We start from the raw sequence: 20865 nt of genomic DNA, 5'->3' as shown, positions 1-20865 counted from the left end.
ACTTGGGAACATGAAGGGAAACGGGGGCTGATGTGGCTGTGCTTTTAATAGTACATAATCTCTGTCGAAGTTCGCAACTAAAATTTTAATACATTTGTAAAGTCTTGTCTATAAAAAAAGAAAACATTGAAACAGTCAGGGCTAAAGTAAAATGGAAAACTAAATGCATATAACATGTACAAGTTAAAGTGTTTGTTTAGCAGCATTTACAAATCATATAACAAAAGAAGTGCTCTATTTTTGGCACATATTGTCAATTCCTCATATTGCTACTTAACAATCGTCCCATTGATTGCTGTTGTTGCTGTTAATAAACAGGAGTAGGTTGCGACTAATAGATACTGAGAATTGTTTGACTTGGCTGCAGGTGCGCACATTTGACACTGAAATCAACCACAGAAAAATAATATCCTACTGTGAATGTTTATCCATGGGTCTCACATACAACATTGATTGATGAGACAAGCTTTACTTTTGTTTTTCTCTTTTCTTCCAAGTGTAGTATTAAGAGCCATGTTAGGTGTTTGAACATTTGCATGGGACAGTACAGAGTGAATTAAAATCAAATAAAGTAGTGACTTAAAAAACAAGGGACAGAATGCCATAAACAAATGACAATGGACAGAGATCTAAGTTTGAAAATAAATACTTTTTTTCCCCTCTCCGTAAAAAAAGAACAAACTGAACAACATTGGTTTGTCTTTTTTTGTCCAAGGTAGCTAGTCCAATTCTCACCGAGCGGCACTGAGAAATGAATGGACGATATTCTTGTTTAATGGGCATGCAGTCCACAGGAAAACAGGCCCCTGATAAAATCCCGCTGAGCAGTATCCATTCAGTTGTCGGTTGCTGGGTTAAAGAGGATAACGCTGACATCCATGTGTGCAGAAGAGCAAGAGGAAGAGCATCCATGAGACAGAGTGCTCAGGGAAGCCTTCAGCCTGACTGGACCACCTGCTCTCCATCTCCCTCTCTTCATCCCTCGCTCTGTCTAACTTGCTTTAAGCCACATAGTTGTATTGGTTGGGGTTCTCCTTGTCGCGCTCCATGTAATCTCTGTCAATGAGAGACTCTATTCTCTTCTTTAGGTCAGCAGGCTGTTGAGAAAGTGAGTGTCAGCAAACAGAAAATCTCAAAATTACAGTCCACTCTGAAGTGCTTGGAAATGTGCTTGGATCATACATGAGTTATCCTAAAGCCTCGTAGCGAACAAGGCACTTTCTCTCAGCCACCAAGTCACACAGCAAACTGGTTTCAGAGCATTTCATATTAATCTGTACATATAGCCGAGACACTCCATTTGGTATGATATGTTTTGTTTGGTAACAAGACAGATGGTTACTTAAGGCAAAAACAAAAGGAGGTTGGTTGGGGTGGAAGGGTCTCCGGGGACATCATTGGACAGGGCCACAGTGTCCACAGGGGGCTAGGGTCAGTCTGTTATATCTGTTGTAATTCTCCTGTCTTATGTGGTGTCCTGCATGAATTTAAGTATGCTCCCTCTAATTCCCTCCCTCTCCTCTCTGAGGATCTGAGCCCCAGGACCATGCCTCAGGACTACCTGTCCCGATGACTCCTGGCTGTCCCCAGTCCACCTGGTCGTGCTGCTACTCCAGTTTCAACTGTTCTGCCTGCGGCTATGGAACCCTGACCTGTTCACCAGATGTGCTACCCTGTCCTGGACCTGCTGTTTTTGATTCTCTCTCCCTCTACCACACCTGCTGTCTCGACCTCTGAATGACCCTGCTGGTCATCTATGAACAGCTTGAAGAACAATCTGGCCTTCATGGCCATATTCTATCTTCACCCGACACAGCCAGAAGAGGACTGGCCACCCCTCAGAGCCTGGTTCCTCTCTAGGTGTCTTCCTAGGTTCCTGCCTTTCTAGGAAGTCTTTCCTAGCCACCGTGCTTCTACATCTGCATTGCTTGCTGTTTGTGGTTTTAAACTGGGTTTCTGTTTTAACTAACCCTTCCCCTAGTGGTTAGAGCGTTGGACTAGTAACCGAAAGGTTGCAAGATCGAATTCCCGAGCTGACAAGGTAAAAATCTGTCGTTCTGCCCCTGAACAAGGTAGTTAACCCACTGTTCCTAGGCCGTCATTGAAAATAAGAATTTGTTTTTTACTGACTTGCCTAGTTAAATAAAGGTAGAAATGCTAACTCCTAAACTTATCCCTAACCCAGCTAACATTAGTGAGCGAGCTAACCGTAGCCACTAATATATTTCAAAAATATCATACGATTTGCAAATTCGTTACATTTTGCAAATTCGTAACACATTGTACGTTTCGCAAATTCTTAACATATAATTTGAATTGTAATTCGTAACATATCATACGAAATGGGTGATGGACATCCACAAATAATAAATACCATACAAAACGTAACATATAATACTAAATGGATTGTTAGATTTGCATACAGAATAATACAAAATGCTCTGAGACCAGGTTATGAACAGGGACCGGAGAAACAATTGCAAAATGTATGTTGGAAGGTCAGTCTGTGTAAATAAAGTACCACGTTCCCTACAATCCTTTCGGAAAACTTCCCCCCTGAGTGAGTAGTCTTCTTGCACACAGGGTCATGTGTTTCACACGTTTGTTCTTCGTTCACTCACCTTGACAGGGAACTTGAGTTGGTTGTAAACTTCCGACACCAAGAGGTTATGGCTCAGAGTCTTCCTCATCTTCATGATCCTGACGATGGCGGCATCGATCTGATACTGCCGGTCCTGGTAGACTCGTTCCGTGGTGCTGGCTTGCTCCTCCACCTACCAAGGACAATCCACCAAATGAATGAGTGGCTAATATCCCCCCCCACCCATTTTCCTTTTAATTATAGATAGACAGATACAGATAGAATCAAATGGGTGAGATTGATGAAGTAGCTCAGTTAGTAGGGCATGGCACTGGAAACGCCAGGTTAGTGGGTTCAATTCCCGGGACTACCTAAAAGTAAAATGTATACAGTTGAAGTCGAAAGTTTACATAATTAAGTTTAAGTTGGAGTCATTAAAACAAATTTTTCAACGACTCCAAAAACTTCTTGTTAACAAACTATAGTTTTGGCAAGTCGGTTAGGATATCTGCTTGTCATTTTTCCAACAATTGTTTACAGACAGATTGTTTCTCTTATAATTCACTGTATCACAATTCCAGTGGGTCAGAAGTTTACATACACTAAGTTGACTGTGCCTTTAAACAGCTTGGAAAATTCCAGAAAATGATGTCATGGCTTTAGAAGCTTCTGATAGGCTAATTGACATCATTTGAGTCAATTGGAGGAGTACCTGTGGATGTATTTCAAGGCCTACCTTCAAACTCAGTGCCTTTTTGCTTGACATCGTGGGAAAATCAAAAGAAAATCAACCAAGACCTCAAACAAAATTGTAGACCTCCACAAGTCTGGTTCCTCCTTGGGCGCAATTACCAAATGCCTGAAGGTACCACGTTCATCTATACAAACAATAGTATGCAAGTATAAACACCATGAGACCACGCAGCCGCCATTCCGCTCAGGAAGGAGACGGGTTCTGTCTCCTAGAGATTAATATACCTTGGTGCAGAAAGTGCAAATCAATCCCAGAACAGCAGCAAAGGACCTTGTGAAGATGCTGGAGGAAACAGGTACAAAAGTATCTATATCCACAGTAAAACGAGTCCTATATTGACATAACCTGAAAGGCCACTCAACAACAGAGAAGCTCCAAAACCGCCATAAAAAAGCCAGACTACGGTTTGCAACAGCACATGGGGACTAAGGTTGTACTTTTTGGAGAAATGTCCTCTGGTCTGATGAAACAAAAATAGAACTGTTTGGCCATAATGACCATCGTTATGTTTGGAGGGAAAAAGGGGGAGGCTTGCAAGCCAAAGAAAACCATCCCAACTGTGAAGCACGGGGTGGCAGCATCATGGTGTGGGGATGCTTTACTGCAGGAGGGACTGGTGCACTTCACAAAATAGATGATATCATCATGATGGAAAATTATGTGGATACTATTGAAGCAACATTTCAAGACATCAGTCAGGAAGTTAAAGCTTGGTCACAAATGGGTCTTCCAAATGGACAACGACCCCAAGCATACTTCCAAAGTTGTGGCAAAATGGCTTAAGGACAACAAAGTCAAGGTATTGGAGTGGCCATCACAAAGCCCTAACCTCAATCCTATAGAAAATGTGTGTGCAGAACTGAAAAAGCATGTGTGAGAAAGGAGGCCTACAAACCTGACTCAGTTCCACCAGCTCTGTCAGGAGGAATAGGCCAAAATTCACCCAACTTATTGTGTGAAGCTTGTGGAAGGCTACTTTGAACGTTTGACCCAAGTTAAACAATTTAAAGGCAATGCTGTCAAATACTAATTGAGTGTATGTAAACCTTTGACCCACTGGGAATGTGATGAAATAAATAAAATCTAAAAAAAATAATTCTCTCTATTCTGGCATTTCACATTCTTAAAATAAAGTGGTGTTCTTAACTGACCTAAGACAGGGCATTTTTACTGGGATTAAATGTATTTTGCTCAGGTGTATGCATACTTCTGACTTCAACCGTACATGACTAAGTGGCTTAGGAAAAAAAAGTCTGCTAAATGGCATATTATTATCATTACAACATAGTGGAGAGTAGCAGACTTGAACACCCGCCTCTAAGGGGCAATGCATAGTTCAGAAACGTTAGTGCGAGAACTAGACTGGACTGAGACTCATATTCCCATCTAAATAGCATTGCGACATATTCATTATGCACTAAAACAAACCTGTCCAATAAAAACATGACAAATATTTCCTCCTAATGACTACAGCCCTGCTGAGAAAGAAAGAGAATATACCGTTTCTTTCATCTGGATCTGATTGATCTTGATCCTGAAGAGTTTGTGTTTGAAGTCATCGTTACACGAGAACTTGTCTCCGTCCTCCACGTCTTTGCTTTTGGGGACTTTATGGATGACGCGCGCCTTGCCACACGCCAACGACTGCAGGGTCCGCCGCAGCTCGCCATCCTCTGCACACACATCTCACTTTAGGTCAACGCAAACTCAAACCAAAAAGACTGGGCAAAAGCTTGTTTCAATCAAATAGAAAAGATGAGTGATAATAATTGATACAGTTTAAGCAACATGTCTGAAAATGTCTCAAGAGGACTGCTATATTGGATCCATTAGGATTTGTGTCATGACTGAGTACATTGTGATCATACAGACCTATTCCTGTAGCAAGTTTGATCTCCTCTAAGGTGAATTCCTCTCCTTCATTGAACATGAGCAGCACTAGTGTCTGAAACAGGGATACCTGAAGCTCCTTTTTGCCCTGTTTGTGGAAAAGGAAATGTTATCACAATGAATTTCTGCCTAACATACTAGATTAATAAAAATTACTAGCTACTGTACCTCTTTAAATTCAGCTTTTAAAACACAATGGCCTAATGTCGACTGCCACTGTAGCTTTCTGCCACTGTGCTTGCCGAGGTAAAACGTCTTGAAAATCTCCTGCAGCCGCACCATCTGGCCAAAAAAGAGTGTTAAAATAATCATAGACAATGACTATGGCTTTGTCCCAAATTGCACCTTATTCCCTATATAGTTCCCTGGTCAAAAGTACTGCACTATAAAAAAAGGGAACAGGGTGTGACATAAACCAAATGTATTACATAGCAGGTCATAAAATAACAGAGACTGAAGGGTTTGATACTTGCACTAACCTCTGGGAGCAGATGGACCTCCATTGGGACGTAGGTGGGCCAGTATCCCATGGTGAGGATGTTCACCGTCAGCTCAATGTTACCAGGGAGGTTTTGACACTATGTAATAGGAAAAGGGAGAAACAAACCAACCAATCAATGGTGTCTAATGAGACACATTTAAGCTAATAATTCTAAAGTTAGTTGTAAAAATATTGCCACAACAACAAGTTGCAAAGACATAATTTTTTTTACATATGGATAGCTGACTGCGTAACGTCTTTGATACTGTTGTCCTAAAACAGAGAATGACAAAAGCATGTGTACCTGTTTGAACTGCACCATGATGTCCTTGGAAAGCTCCATGTCCTTGAACATGCCTTCCAGCTTGCTGGTGAATGCCGCTCCACATTCTAAAGAAAGGACCAAGGTTACGAGTCCCTAGTTTCATTCAGTGTCACATGCTTCATAGTTGTTGGTCAAAGTTCTATTTGTACAGTTAATAGTAGTAGCTAGTGATGGGGGGATTGATTATAGTTACATACTGCAATATTATATTGATACTTTGACTCAAAAGTATTTTTGTAATAAAATAATACATAAACACATATATACAGCATATACTGATATATATTAATCACCTTCACCTACCTTGACATTTTCCACATTTTGTTACGTTACAGCCTTATTCTAAAATGTATTCAAATTGTTTTTCCCCCTCATCAACCTACACACACTAGCCCATAATGACAAAGCAAAAATAGGTTTTTGAAATTGTGGCAAATGTATAAATAAAAAAACCTGATATTACATTTGCATACAGTTGAAGTCAGAAGTTTGCATACACTTACGTTGAAGTCATTAAAACTCATTTTTCAACCACCCCACAAATTTCTTGTTAATGAACTATAGTTTTGGCAAGTCGGTAAGAACATCTACTTTGTGCATGACACAAGTAATTTTTCCCAAAATTGTTTACAGACAGATTATTTCACTTATAATTCACAATTCCAGTGGGTCAGAAGTTTACATACACTAAGTTGACTGTACCTTTTAAACAGCTTGGAAAATTTCAGAAAATTATGTCATGGCTTTAGAAGCTTCTGATAGGCTAATTGACATCATTTGAGTCAATTGGAGGTGTACCTGTGGATGTATTTCAAGCGTCATGTTGTGGGGGTACTTTGCTGCAGGAGGGAATGGTACACTTCACAAAATTCTTCCAAATGGACAATGACCCCAAGTATACTTTCAAAGTTGTGGCAAAATGGCTTAAGGACGACAAAGTCCAGGTATTGGATTGGCCATCACAAAGCCCTGACCTCAATTCTATAGAACATTTGAGGCCAGACCTAAAAAAGTGTGTGCGAGCAAGGAGTTCTACAAACCTGACTCAGTTCCACCAGCTCTGTCCGGAGGAATGGGCCAAAATTCAACCAATTTATTATTGTGGGAAGCTTGTGGAAGGCCACCCGAAACATTTGACCCAAGTTAAACAATTTAAAAGGCAATGCTACCAAACACTAATTGAGTGTATGTAAACTTCTGACCCACTGGGAATGTGATGAAAGAAATTAAAGTTGAAATAAATAATTCTCTCTACTATTATTCTGACATTTCACATTCTTAAAATAAAGTGGTGATCCTAACTGACCTAAGACAGGGAATTTTTACTGGGATTAAATGTCAGAAGTTTAGTATATGTAAACTTCTGACTTCAACTGTAAGTATTCAGATCCTTTACTTTGTTGAAGCACCTTTGGCAGCGATTACAGCCTCAAGTCTTACTGGGTATGCCGCTACAAGCTTGGCACACCTGTATTTGGGGAGTTTCTCCCATTCTTCTCTGCAGATCCTCCCAAGGTCAAATTGGATGGGGAGCGTCATTGCACAGCTATTTTCAGGTCTCCAGAGATGTTCGATTGGGTTCAAGTCAGGGCTCTGGCTGGGCCACTCAAGGACATTTAAAGACTTGCCCCGAAGCCACTCCTGCGTTGTCTTGGCTGTGTGCTTAGGGTCATTGTCCTGTTGGAAGGTGAACCTTCACCCCAGTCGGAGGTCCTGAGAGCTCTGGAGCAGGTTTTCATCAAGGATCTCTCTGTACTTTGCTCCATTCATCTTTGCCTCAATGCTGACTAGTCTCCCAGCCCCCTGCCACTGAAAAACATCCCCACAGCATGATGCTGCCACCACCATGCTTCACCGTAGGGATGGTACTGGCCAGGTGATGACTGGTGCCTGGTTTCCTCTCGACGCAATGCTTGGCATTCAGGCCAAAGTGTTCAATCTTGGTTTCATCAGACCAGAGAATCTTGTTTCTCATGGTTTGAGAGGCCTTTCGGTGCCTTTTTGCCAATAGCAAGCGGGCTGTCATGTGCCTTTTACTGAAGAGTGGCTTCCATCTGGCCACTCCACCATAAAGGCCTGATTGGTGCTGCAAAGATGGGTGTCCTTCTGGAAGGTTCTTCTATTTCCAGAGTTCATCTGTGGAGCTCTGTCAAAGTGACCATCAGGTTCTTGGTCACCTCCCTGACCAAGGCCCTTCTCCCCCGATTGCTCAGTTTGGCCGGACGGCCAGCTCTAAGAGTCTTGGTGGTTCCAAACTTCTTCCATTTAAGACTGTGTTCTTGGCGACTTTCAATACTGCAGAAATGTTTTGGTACCCTTCCCCAGATCTGTGCCGAGACACTGTCTCTGAGCTCTACGGACAATTCCTTCAACCTCTTGGCTTGGTTTTTGCTCTGACATGCACTGTTAACTGTGGGACCTCATATAGACAGGTGTGTGCCTTTCCAAATCATGTCCAATCAATTGAATTTACCACATGTGGACTCCAATCAAGTTGTAGAAACATCAAGGATGAATGGAAACAGGACGCTCAGGAGCTCAATTTTAAACCTCATAGCAAAGGGTCTGAATTTTTATGTAAATAAGGTATTTCTGTTTATATAAGTGGAAAAAATAAAAACCTGTTTTCGCTTAGTCCAAAAAATGTATTTAAATACATTTTAGAATAATCAAATGTATTTGTCACATGCGCTGAATACCAAAAAATGCTTACATCCAAGCCCTTAACCAACAAAGCAGTTAAGAAAATATAGTTAAAAAAATATTTACTGAATAAATTAAAGTTAAAAAAATAATTTAAAAAAATGCTGTTACAATAAAATAACAATAACGAGGCTATATACAGGGTGTACCGGTACCGAGTCACTGTGGGGGGTACAGGTTAGTCCAGGTCATTTGTACATGTCGGTAGGGGTAAAGTAACAAAAAGTGGTAAAACCGAAGGGGTCTGAATACTTTCCAAGTGCACGGACACACATACACGTCAAAAGTTTGAACACACCTACTTGTTCAAGGGTTTTTCTTTATTTGTACTATTTTCTACATTGTAGAATAATAGTGAAGACATCAAAACTGTGAAATAACACATAGAATCATGTAGTTAGCAACAAAAAAAAGTTACATCTAAATATATTTTATATTTGAGAGTCTTCAAAGTAGCCACCCTTTGCCTTCATGGCAGCTTTGCACACTCTTGGCATTCGCTCAACCAGCTTCATGAGGTAGTCACATGGAATGCATTTCAATTAATAGGTGTGCCTTGTGAAAAGTTCATTTGTGGAATTTCTTTCCTTAACACGTTTGAGCCAATCAGTTGTGTTGTGACAAGGTAGGGGGGTATACAAAAGATAACCCTATTTGGTAAAAGACAAAATCCATATTATGACAAGAACAGCTCAAATAAGCAAAGAACGACAGTCCATCATTACTTGAAGACATGAAGGTCAGTCAATCTGGAAAATTTCAAGAACATTGAAAGTTTCTTCCAGTGCAGTCGCAAAAACCATCATGTGCTGTGAAGAAACTGGCTCTCATGAGGACCGCCACAGGAAAGGAAGACCTAGAGTTACCTCTCCTGCAGAGGGCAAGTTCATTAGAGTTACCAGCCTCAGAAACTGCAGCCCAAATAAATGCTTCACAGATTTCAAGTAACAGACACATCTCAACATAAACTGTTCAGAGGAGACTGCGTGAATCAGGCCTTCATGGTCGAATTGCTGCAAAGAAGCCACTACTGAAAGACACCAATAAGAAGAAGAGACTTGCTTGGAACGGTGGAAATCCGTCCTTTGGTCTGAATAGTCCAAATTTGAGAATTTTGGTTCCAACCGCCGTGTCTTTGTGAGATGCAGAGTAGGTAAACGGATGATCTCCGCATGTGTGGTTCCCACTGTGAAGCATGGAGGTGTGATGCTGTTTGTTGGTGACACTGTCTGATATATTTAGAATTCAAGGCACACTTAACCAGAATGGCTACCACAGCATTCTGCAGTGATACTCCATCCCATCTGGTTTGCGCTTAGTGGGACTATCAATTGATTTTCAACAGGACAATGACCAAACACAATTCCAGACTGTGTAAGGGCTATTTGACCAAGAAGGAGAGTGATGGAGTGCTGCATCAGATGACCTGGCCTCCACAATCACCCAACATCAAAACAATTGAGATGGTTTGGGATGAGATGGACCGCAGAGAGAAGGAAAAGCAGCCAACAGGTGCTCAGCATATGTGGGAACTCCTTCAAGACTGTTGGAAAAGCATTCCAGGTGAAGCTGGTTGAGATAATGCCAAGAGTGTGCAAAGCTGTCATCAAGGCAAAGGGTGGATATTTGAAGAATCTCAAATATAAAATATATTTTGTTTCGTTTAACACTTTTTTTGGTTACTACATGATTCCATGTGTTATTTCATAGATTTGATGTCTTTACTACAATGTAGAAAATAGTTAAAAAATAAAGTAAAACCCTTGAATGAGTAGGTGTGTCCAAACCTTTGACTGGTACTGTATATAGTTTTTAAATAGTGAGCCAACATGTTTCCAGGACTTATATTTATATGACTGATCAAAACTAATCTTCTCATACTCTCTCATGTCTCTCTGCAGCAAGTAAATTGAACCTGTTGCATGGGGTGGAAAACACCAGAGCATCAGTTTTTACACGCTGAAATTGCAAACTAACGTGTGTTTGGCACTACCGCCGCCGTGCCGCCAGCCGAAGATAGAACCCATATAGTGAGCAATATGTTTGGAACATCAAATCGCAATACATGTAGAATCATAAGAATTGCAATACATATCGTATCGGCACCTAAGTATTGTGATATCATTCCCAGTCCTAGTGGTGGATTCTGATGTAGACAGTGGTGGGGGATTGTGTGTGGAATTGTTCTAAAATACTATTTGAAATATTTAAAATTATTTTGAGCGTTTGATTGAGCTTGCCTGAAGTGTCGGATGGGTGGGGTAGGTTGAGCACCTTTCCACTGCCTCAGTCAATCAAGCACAGCCATTTGATGGAAAATGTATACTATTTGAACCCAGGTCTGATGGGAACCCACTGACCATGTTTCAGTTTCGACAGCATGGACTTCTCGGCATCCACGGAGGCACTCTTTCCCACCAGCAACCTCTTGGCCAGATCTTTCTTGTAGAAGGCCTCAAAAACGTCTTTTCCTATTCAAGAATTCAAAAGGTGAGGATGAAGTTAAAGTACAAAGACAGACTTCAACAGGCTTCGAAGAGACCTGTCAAAGAGGAAAGTTAAAAGAACCTGGAAGTAGATGACGGTTTGGTGAAATATGTTGGGACCACATGACCATAAATGAATATGTTGGGACCACATGACCATAAATGAATATGTTGGGACCACATGACCATAAATGAATATGTTGGGACCACATGACCATAAATGAATATGTTGGGACCACATGACCATAAATGAATATGTTGGGACCACATGACCATAAATGAATATGTTGGGACCACATGACCATAAATGAATATGTTGGGACCACATTACCATAAATGAATCGGAAGATGATCATGATCTTGTCCAACATCTTCTCCAGCTCCTCGTCCGTGGCCTCCTTGTTCCCCGCCCTCAGCTTCCAATCCACGTGTTTTGCTACAAAATACAACCATGTGTTGTTTTATTTACATTTTTGTAGTTTACTTGTAAAAAAAAATAAAAAAACTGGAATAGAATTTTTGCTTAATAGCTTTATTCTGAAGCTTTAAACTGATGGGAGGATAATGCACACAAACGTCTATGAACGAAGACAATTTGAAAAGATGAGTTCTCTTTCAGTCAGTTCACTCGTTGTAGTGCTATCGTTACCATGTTTCCCATAGCGATCATCATGAGATACCAACCAATGAGCTCAGCAGGTTTGTTTGTCCTCTTGTTGATGAAGGTCTCGAAGGCTTCCTTCATGGCATTGACAAACTTCTCATTCTTCATGAAACAGACGTGGATGATGTGGTCCACCTTGTCCTTGAAGTCCAGCAGCTCCTGTACCATGGTCTTGTCCTTCTCAGGGTTAATGACCATCGTACTTCCAAAGGCCTGTGTGATGTTGGTAGAGGTGTCAAGGGTTGCTTTAGGTTATATACTATACAAATGAATGATCCAAATCTCCAGCTGTTTTGTACTTGGAAGGAAGTATCCCCACACCTTCAAAACGTGAATTAGTAAGAGTAAATTACAGATTCGGACTACTGATATTTTCAAGCATACCTTGATGTACTCGATCCAGTGTTGTAGGAGGACTAGCACGCCCCCTCTCACCCGACTGAAGAGCTGATAGAGAAGACACAAGTCCTGGATCCTGTTCTCATCTAGCAGGTGATTCAAGCCTGGAGATGGAAAATAGTAGTTTAGTTTAAGGTATTTAGTGACAATTTAGTTCATGTAACTAAAAAAAAACAGTCCATATCTTTTTTTTATTTTTACATTTGATGTTCTCATCATGTGATAAGTGATATGACAATAGCATCAATATTTTTTTTACTCTGTTAAAATGTAATCCATTGTAAGCAAACAAATGCCCCAGTGTGGTAAGTCTGTAGTCTCTGATATATACCTTTCTGTAGTGTTGCAGTGAGATGTTCACCAAGTAGTTGCTTTTCCACAGTGGCAATGAGAGGTTTTCTGAAAAAGGAATGCGGGAGAGGGAGGAAATGAGGAGTCAAATCTCTCTTTTTTCATCCTTTATATATAGACAGGTAGATCCCGTTGAGACCGGTGCCAAGGCAGCAGCAAATCAAAAATTCATTACGTCAAATGTGGAACTGAAAACAGATGACACCAATACTGATGGACTCTTGGAAGACGAACCCCTTGTATTCTAACAAAGAATACTCACTGTGTGCTCTGGTCTAGATACGTGATGACTCTGTCCGCTTCCTCCTCTAAGCGTTTGTTGACGTGATGGAGATAATCTGGGACCTGATGAGATATTCAAGAAGTGATCAGATTAAACCATCAAGTAGCTGCTAAATCATTTGGGATACGAAGTCAACAGCAACCTATCCTTACAGGGTCAGACAAACATCTAGTGCCATGTAAAACAACTCCACATATCACATATTTTCTTTACCAGAAGTAACTGTAAGGTGACTCAAGACTCTAAATGCTAGCCATGTCCCAGATCGGTTTGTGCTGTATAGCCAAACAATACATTTTACTGTCAAACATGACAATCATTGGAGTTGGCAAAAGAGCAAGAACAGACCTTGCCAATTTCTATGATCATTGTCAAGTTTTGGCAGTACAATGTCATGTTTGGCTATACAGCACAAACAGATCTGGAACCAGGCTATCAAAATGTGGCCTCCAGTCAGACTCAGAATATTCTAATTTATGATGACATAGGGCTCTGAGGTCTGGAGTAGACAGTCAGTGGTGTTGCACTGCCCAGGGGGATAAATCACCTCTCTCTCCTGCATCAGCCTCTGTCCCTCAGCGGCATACAAACGATTAGTCTCCTCCAAAAAACGCTGCTCAAAGGAGTCCTGATAAATCTGTCAGGAGGAGGGAGAACATTGGGTGTCATTAAAGCCATTTCTTAAGTGGGGGAGGTGATAGTACATCAACTCAAATTCCAACGCGGGTGTTGTTGATCGCTAATAACACAGCTGACAAACACCCCATGATGTCTTAGACACAGCAGTGTCGGAGATTCAGTATTTATTAGGATCCACATTAGCTGCTGCAAAAGCATCAGCTACTCTTCCTGGGGTCCACATGAAACATGACATAATACAGAACATTATTAGTCAAGGATTGAACTGCATACATTTATAACATCACACACAGCCTACAAATCACTACATACACACAATATCGACACTACCCGTCAAAAGTTTTAGAACACCTACTCATTCATGGGTTTTCTTTATGTTTCCTAATAGTGAAGACATCAAGAATATGAAATAACCAATGGAAGAGTTGTCATCAAGGCAAAGGGTGGCTATTTAAAGAATCTCAAATATATTTTGATTTGTTTAACACTTTTTTGGTTCCTACATGATTCCATGTGTTATTTCATAGTTTCAATGTCTTCACCACTGTAGAAAAGAGTGAAAAAGAAAAGAAAAACCCTTGAATGAGTAGGTGTTCGAAAACTTTTAACCGGTTGTGTAGGTCTAATACATCACAGTCAGAATTGCATGGCCGTGTCTCTTCACAGTCCCCTTTGTGCAATAACGTGTTCTTTTATCTGTTTTTTTAAACTGGTTATTTTGCGAGCTTGAGTTACCTGGGCTGTCAGAGTTCCATGTAATCATGGCTCTATTTAATACTGTGCATTTCCCAGCCTCTGTTCTGGAACTTGGGACTGTGAAGAGACCTCTGGTTACATGTCTTGTGTTGTACCGATGCCTGTCCGAACTGTGTGCCAACTGCTTGAACAGACAGTTCGGTACCTTCAGCACATCAATACCTCTCACAAAGACCAATAGTGATGCAGTCAATCTCTCCTCAACTTTGAGCCAGGAGGGACTGACATGCATATTACTGACACGTTCTGTCTGTGTACATCTAAGTGCGATACGTTCTGCTTTGTTCTGGACCAACTGCAATTGTCCTGTCTTTCTTTGCCTTACATGACCACACAGCTGGGCAGTAGTCCAGTCTAGTCGACACGGATGTCAAGAAGGCAGAGCAATGCCCAATCATGGACAAACCTTTCCCATTTTAGCAACCATTGAGTATGTTTTGACCATGAAAGCTTGCTATCTAGGGTTACACCCAGCAGGTTAGTCTCCTCAACTTGCTCAATAGCCACATTATTCAATAATAGATCTAAACGAGGTTCAGCGTTGAGCGAGTGATTTGTCCCAAAAATTATCCTTTTAGTTTTTGAGATATTTAGCACCAGCCTATTGCCAGTTACCTATTCTAAAACTGACTGGAGCTCTATGTTAAGTGTCTCATTTATTTTACAGTTGCAGCCGATGCGCATAGTGTTGAGTTGTCAGCATACATAGACACACAGGCTTTAATCCAGGTCAGTGGAAGGTCAGTTGTAAAAACAGAAAACAATAACAGCCCTAGCCGGCTGCCCTGCGGTACACCACACTCAAATGAAATTGCATGAGAGGCTTCCATTAACAAAAATCCTCTGTTCTATTAGATAGGTAACTCTCAATCCATAATAAAAGGCAGAGGATGCAAATCCATAACACCAACCTTTTTTCAACAATAGATTATGATCAATAACATCAAAAGCTGAACTGAAGTTGAACAAAACAGCTCCCACATTCTTACTATACATGTCTTTCAGCCAATCATTAGTCATTTGTGTCAGTGCCGAGCATGTCGCATCGGAAGTTTTCAGTCAGGGGGCGTGGTCGACAGGGCGCCCCTCATCTCTGCTGTCACATCCAACCTGGGTCGATATTTGTTTTTTTTTAATGCAGTTGAGAGCACCGAATCCAGCTTCATACAGATATGAGCTGGTGAAAGGTAGCCTACCATGAGTTTTACGGTGCTTTCAAAACAACTGGGAACTGAAAAATACGAGGTCAAATCATGACGTTAGTGCTCTTCAAGGTCAGAAAGTCTATAAAAAGAGGCCCGAGTTCCCGACAAGGAATTCTGAGTTGGATAACCATTCAAAATGATTTTTCCCAGTCTGAGCTCGTTTCTTTCCGAGTTCCCAGTTATCTTGAACGCACAGAAGTCAGAGATTTCCGAGTTGTTATGAACGCGACATTAATTCTCAAAGGGAGACGGCAGGGCATTCCCTTTGAGTCAGGAACCAAAACCCCTCTGTAGTGACCCGTGAATGCGTTGTCTGCTGCATTCAAGCACATGACAGCTCGATCAACTGTTCGATTTCACTTACCGGCATGTCAACTGAGCCAGGACCACAGTCAAATGGATTGGAAAGTAGGTACCAAACTGCTCTTCCAACGAGAAAAAAATTCCAATACTCCCCCTCTATAACCACCAAACCTCAGTGTGAAATAGAACATTGTCATGCTCTGATCCCATATATCCACAGTTTTGTGAACACGTGTGCCTACAGTGGATGTGGTTTGATGTAGTTTACAATCAAAGTTACCTGCTGCCATATACAGTATCTCAGAGTTCTGTGCTCAGCTCTTTTGCCGCCAGTTTTTTTTCAGTGTGTCATACAATGTGTCCATACGGCAGAGGAAAACACATTCATAACGAGAGTGCAGAGGCCTGCCCGCCATACTGTAGATGGAGCCCCATCTGTGCAAAAGCCCACCATTCGATCCCAACATCCGCTATGCTGTTTCATGCTCACGAATCGTGGGACAGAACAATAGGTCCTCATGAATAGCATCCCCGACAAGTCAACGCATGGGCATCTTGGCCCTCACACCCATTTGGAAAGCATAAGCTGGGGAGTTTGAGTCAGTCAGACTTTCCTCTTGATTGCTAGCAATAGCATAAATTCTTTGTTTACCAGTTATCCGACATAGGTAATGATAAGAGTTTCTGTGCCTCCCCACACATTTTTATCACCATATCAATTGCCGCCGAAAACATAAAGGTCTCTGCAATAGTGTGCGTCGCGGTCATAGCCTTTCACCATGGGAATGATTCAAGTGTTTCATGAGCTGAAATAAAAGATACCCAAAATGTTCCATAAACACAAAAGGCTTACTTCTCTAAAATATTTGTTTACATCAGCATGGTCATTACACAGGTGCACCTTGTGCGGGGGACAATAAAAGGCCACTCAAATGTGCAGGTCACACAACACAATGCCAAAGAAGTCTCGAGTTGAGGGAGTGTGCAATTGGCATGCTGACTGCAGGAATGTCCACCAGAGCTGTTGCCAGACAATTTAATGTTAATTTATTTTCCACAAGCTGTCTCCAACATCGTTTTAGAGAATTCGGCAGTATGTCCAACCGGCCTCACGACCCCAGACCACGTGTAGCCATACCAGCCCTAGACCTCCATGTACGGCTTCTTCACCTGCGGGATCGTGTGAGACCAGCCACGCAGACAGCTGATGAAACTGAGGAGTATTTCTGTCTGTAATAAAGTGTTTGTGTGTGGAAAAACTAATCCTGGCTCCCAAGTGGGTGGGCCTCTACCCTACCAGGCCCACCCATGGCTGCGCCCCTGCCCAGTCATGTAAAATCCATTGATTAGGGCCTAACTTATGTATTTCAATTGAATGATTTTCTTATATGAACTGTAAATAAAATTGTTGAAATTGTTGCGTTTAAATTTTTGGTATATATTTTTTTCCTTCAGGATTTTGGAAATTCTCCTGTACCCTATTTTCATCAGATGACCCCACATGGGGTCACGACCCCTTGTTTGGGAACCACTGGGGTAGGGGCTAAGGGTTGATTAACCGGGCGAATAGGACAAGAAATCCACTGAGTAGGTTTTCCCATGCCCTGTGTGAAGGGGCTTAGCCATACCTGCAGGTCAGAAAGCATGCTCAATAGACTCCGCAGCAGGCTACGGTCGACGGTCTCGCCGCTGCGCTCCCTCTCGATGAGCAGCAGGATTCCGTCGATGGTCTTGCTCTGGACCTTCATGTCGCTGATAATGTAAAACCTAAACAACTCCAGGCCCATGTCCCTGAAGGAAAGAGGGGTGATATTAATATGAACCAAAGCCAATTACTATTGACAGAACACCGTTAGAAAACAATGTTCAATTTCTACAGAATTTTGATTTGAGGGAGAGAAACTCACCAGACTGACGGGAGCATTGAATTTTGTAAAACATAGGTGCGGTCCAAGAACAAAAATATACTTCTAATCATGATCTGTGAAAGAGGAAAGAAATTCTTTATAGGAAATGATTTGAATGAGATTGAATCAAATGACATCCTATCAAGGACAGAGTCCTAGACATACCATTTGTCTGCAGTGATCTTGCCAACACTTGTCTATTTTCTTCAGGAAGAGTGTACTGTCCAGTGCATCCGTGAGCACTGAGTCAAGGATGTAGCCGGTTTCATATGCATAACAACACAAAGCAGCAGCAGTGTCCTTTCAGTACACATGATTAAAAGGACATGCATTCAATATCAACCTTTATAAGAACATGATTTCAGTTTCTGTAGTTCAAATGACAAAAGCTATTCCCCTACTAAATACTTGAACAAAATCATTACACTTATGAAAGCCTACATTGAGTGATCAAGGATTGAGCAGTGTCTAAACATATATTGAACCATCTTTCTAGTACCATCTATTTACACACACAGAAAAAAGATATTCTCTGAATTGATCGATTTGTGCCTTGATGTGGTCTTCACACACAACCTGTAGTTGTTTGTAGAGCTTGGCTGATATCTTATGGGAGCAGAGGTTCTCCACAGCCTAAAACAACAAACAGAAAGGAGAGTGCTTAAAGAGTTTATTACATTTCAGGGCTAAAACACTGATTATCTATGCATGTAATATCCTACAGAAGACATCGCCACCAAGTAATCTAAACATCCCATAACTCAACACAGCTATTAAACAGTGCAGACATATCACACAAATGATTGTCAAGTTCTTTCGCAAGATACTGGCCTGGAGACATGAAGAACAAAATAGCTTGTTTGTTAAGACTGTGTTTAGCTTACTGACTGCAAAATCATAGGTTTGAATAAGAAGTCAAGGTCACAGGGGAGGAGGGCTTCCCATCTGTGGCCAATCATCATAATAACCACAACCACAGAGTAGTGTTCATTAGGGCAGGGAGCATAAAACATTTTGCATTGGTCAATGAAAAGAAGCACTTCTTATTGGACAAGTCCAGGTTTGGTGCCAAATGCCATGTTATTTTTACTCGTCATTGTTATTTGTTAGTCACTGTGTATTTATTCTGTGTCACTATTTCTATTTATTATCTTTAACTCTGCATTGTTGAAAAACAACCCGTAAGTAAGCATTGCACTGTTAGTCTACAAAGCATGTGAAAAATAAAATATTATGCGAACATGACCCAGGGCTGTTCTGAAGGGACATGAGGCAGGTGCAGCATTTTGAGGTACCTGGTAGAGCTCCTCAAGATTGTACTTGATTGAAATGCTGTTCTGAATGGCCTCGACCGCCTCCTTTAGCTTTTGCCAGGTCTCGTGTGTGTAGTTCTCTGGCAGTTTGGGCTTTTCTGTGAAGAAAATGAAAGAGACAGGGAAGCAGTTTGAGAACAGTAATTCTCTGATGTGTCATTCTTTTATCTGTACCACTGTTTTTTTTTTTTGTTTTTTTTTACACAATCAGTCTAACATCTAAAAAAAAAATATTCAGACAAATGAGCTGCATCATGTCAGGCATTTAAATAGTAGTTTATCATTGTGCATTTTATAACTAAGCAATAATGCCAGAGGGGGTGTGGCATATGGCCACTGGCTAAGTGCTGTTCTTACGCGCAACGCGGCGTGCCTGGATACAGCGCTTAGCCGTGGTATATTGGCCATATACCACAAACCCCCGAGGTGCCTTATTGCGATTAGAAAGTGGTTACCGGTGTAATTAGAGCAGTAAAAATAAATATTTTGTCATATCCGTGGTATACGGTTTGATATACCATGGCTGTCAGCATTCAGGGCTCGAACCACCTATTTTACAATGACACATATTCAACTGTAAAATTGCATAGATTAGCCAGACTAAAGCACATATTTTAGGCAAGGCCAAGTAATTAACACAATTTTAAAAGAAACGTTCACTATAAAGGGACAAATGGGATTACAGCAAGCAATGCATTGCATCCATCCATCACTAGAATGTTTTGAATATCACACTACCTTTGAAGTTCTTGATGACTAGTTTCTTTGCAGCGCCAGGTTTGCTGTTGGAGAACGTAGTGGAGCCTGCCGTTTTCGTCAGCCCGTTTGCATGGTGCCCAACACCCCCAGCCAAAAAAACTGTTTTCATCTTGTTAGAAGAACACGATGCAGACGACTCCTCGGCCATTTTCACATCCAGTCCAATGAAATCTACTGAATCTTCGAACCTCAACTTCTTCTGAATGTGTTGCGAAGTGGAGGTGCAGGAGGAAGATGAATAATTTGTGGTTTTAGGAGATGAAGAGATTGAATCAATGTCTTCCCTCTCAGAACTGTTTATTTTCCTCTTCTTCGAAGACGTGATACTGCTGTCGTTATTTACATCTGAAGCTGCTGGTCTAGCCTCTTGGGTTGGCGGTGGGGGATTAGGGGAAGGTAAACCTATTGGAAACATGAAAAAATGAATACAAATTCTAATAGCTATAGCCAGTCTACTAATCATAAACCTCCAGATGTGCCGTGGGTTAACAAGTCGCGATTCCAAGGTTTATCTTGCTATATTCCAACCGAGTCGTCCGGTCTTTTACAAGTATCTAGCTAAGAAACAGACAATACATTGCAAACTATAGCCCCATTTGGACCAGCTCAATGACTTGGACCCTCTCACTGTTCTTGTTATTTCTGCTGGCAGAAGAAAGATGGTTGATTACTGCTTCCTATTGCTTGGCCTCTCTTTAATATCCATGTTGTGGAGCGGTAGTTAGTTTTGTCGGCATCCAATAGAGACTTATTTCTAGCCGAAATATGTAATGTATCAAGTGTTAAATTGCCATAGCACCTGGGAAGTTCAATATCAAAACGTACCTTCTCCAAGCGATTCCATGACCTACCGGAAGTGCTTTCCCCACATGTTACTGCTGCAAAAGTGGTTTCCACTAGTTAACACAGCCATAAAATTAAAATTAAATGTATTCTTTTAATCTTAATTTAAGGTTAGAGTTAGGCATAAGGTTAGCAGTGGGGTTATGGTTAGGTTTAAAATAATACATTTCAGAAGATAAATTGTAGAAATGGGCGGGGTTTAGGACTTTGTGTCTGTAGTAAC

The 20865-nt window shown here is 41.3% G+C and overlaps 1 protein-coding gene across 2 annotated transcripts; it reads right to left on the bottom strand.

Annotated features, from left to right (window-relative positions):
- Positions 1–70: 70 nt before the first annotated feature.
- Positions 71–20669, bottom strand: LOC135526533 (cullin-4B-like). Of its 2 annotated transcripts, XM_064955000.1 has the most exons (21): positions 20625–20669; positions 19779–20201; positions 19023–19138; positions 18257–18360; positions 17893–17962; positions 17728–17801; positions 17449–17611; positions 13465–13554; positions 12897–12979; positions 12615–12682; positions 12269–12387; positions 11905–12097; positions 11552–11656; positions 11095–11205; positions 6011–6096; positions 5705–5803; positions 5394–5507; positions 5208–5313; positions 4836–5008; positions 2622–2774; positions 71–1097 (listed from the first exon to the last, which is right to left on the bottom strand). In XM_064955000.1, the coding sequence occupies exons 1-21, from the start codon at positions 20641–20643 to the stop codon at positions 1002–1004; spliced, it is 2565 nt and encodes an 854-aa protein (XP_064811072.1). In that variant the 5' UTR covers positions 20644–20669; the 3' UTR covers positions 71–1001. The 2 variants fall into 2 exon arrangements, with proteins under 2 accessions (XP_064811072.1, XP_064811071.1); XM_064954999.1 differs by lacking the exon at positions 20625–20669 and having other exon boundaries at positions 19779–20606.
- Between the last annotated feature and the right edge of the window lie 196 nt (positions 20670–20865).

This window comes from Oncorhynchus masou, chromosome 32 (assembly GCF_036934945.1).
Source record: "Oncorhynchus masou masou isolate Uvic2021 chromosome 32, UVic_Omas_1.1, whole genome shotgun sequence".
NCBI classification, from domain to species: Eukaryota; Metazoa; Chordata; class Actinopteri; order Salmoniformes; family Salmonidae; genus Oncorhynchus; species Oncorhynchus masou.
This window is presented reverse-complemented; position numbering and strand designations above follow the sequence as displayed.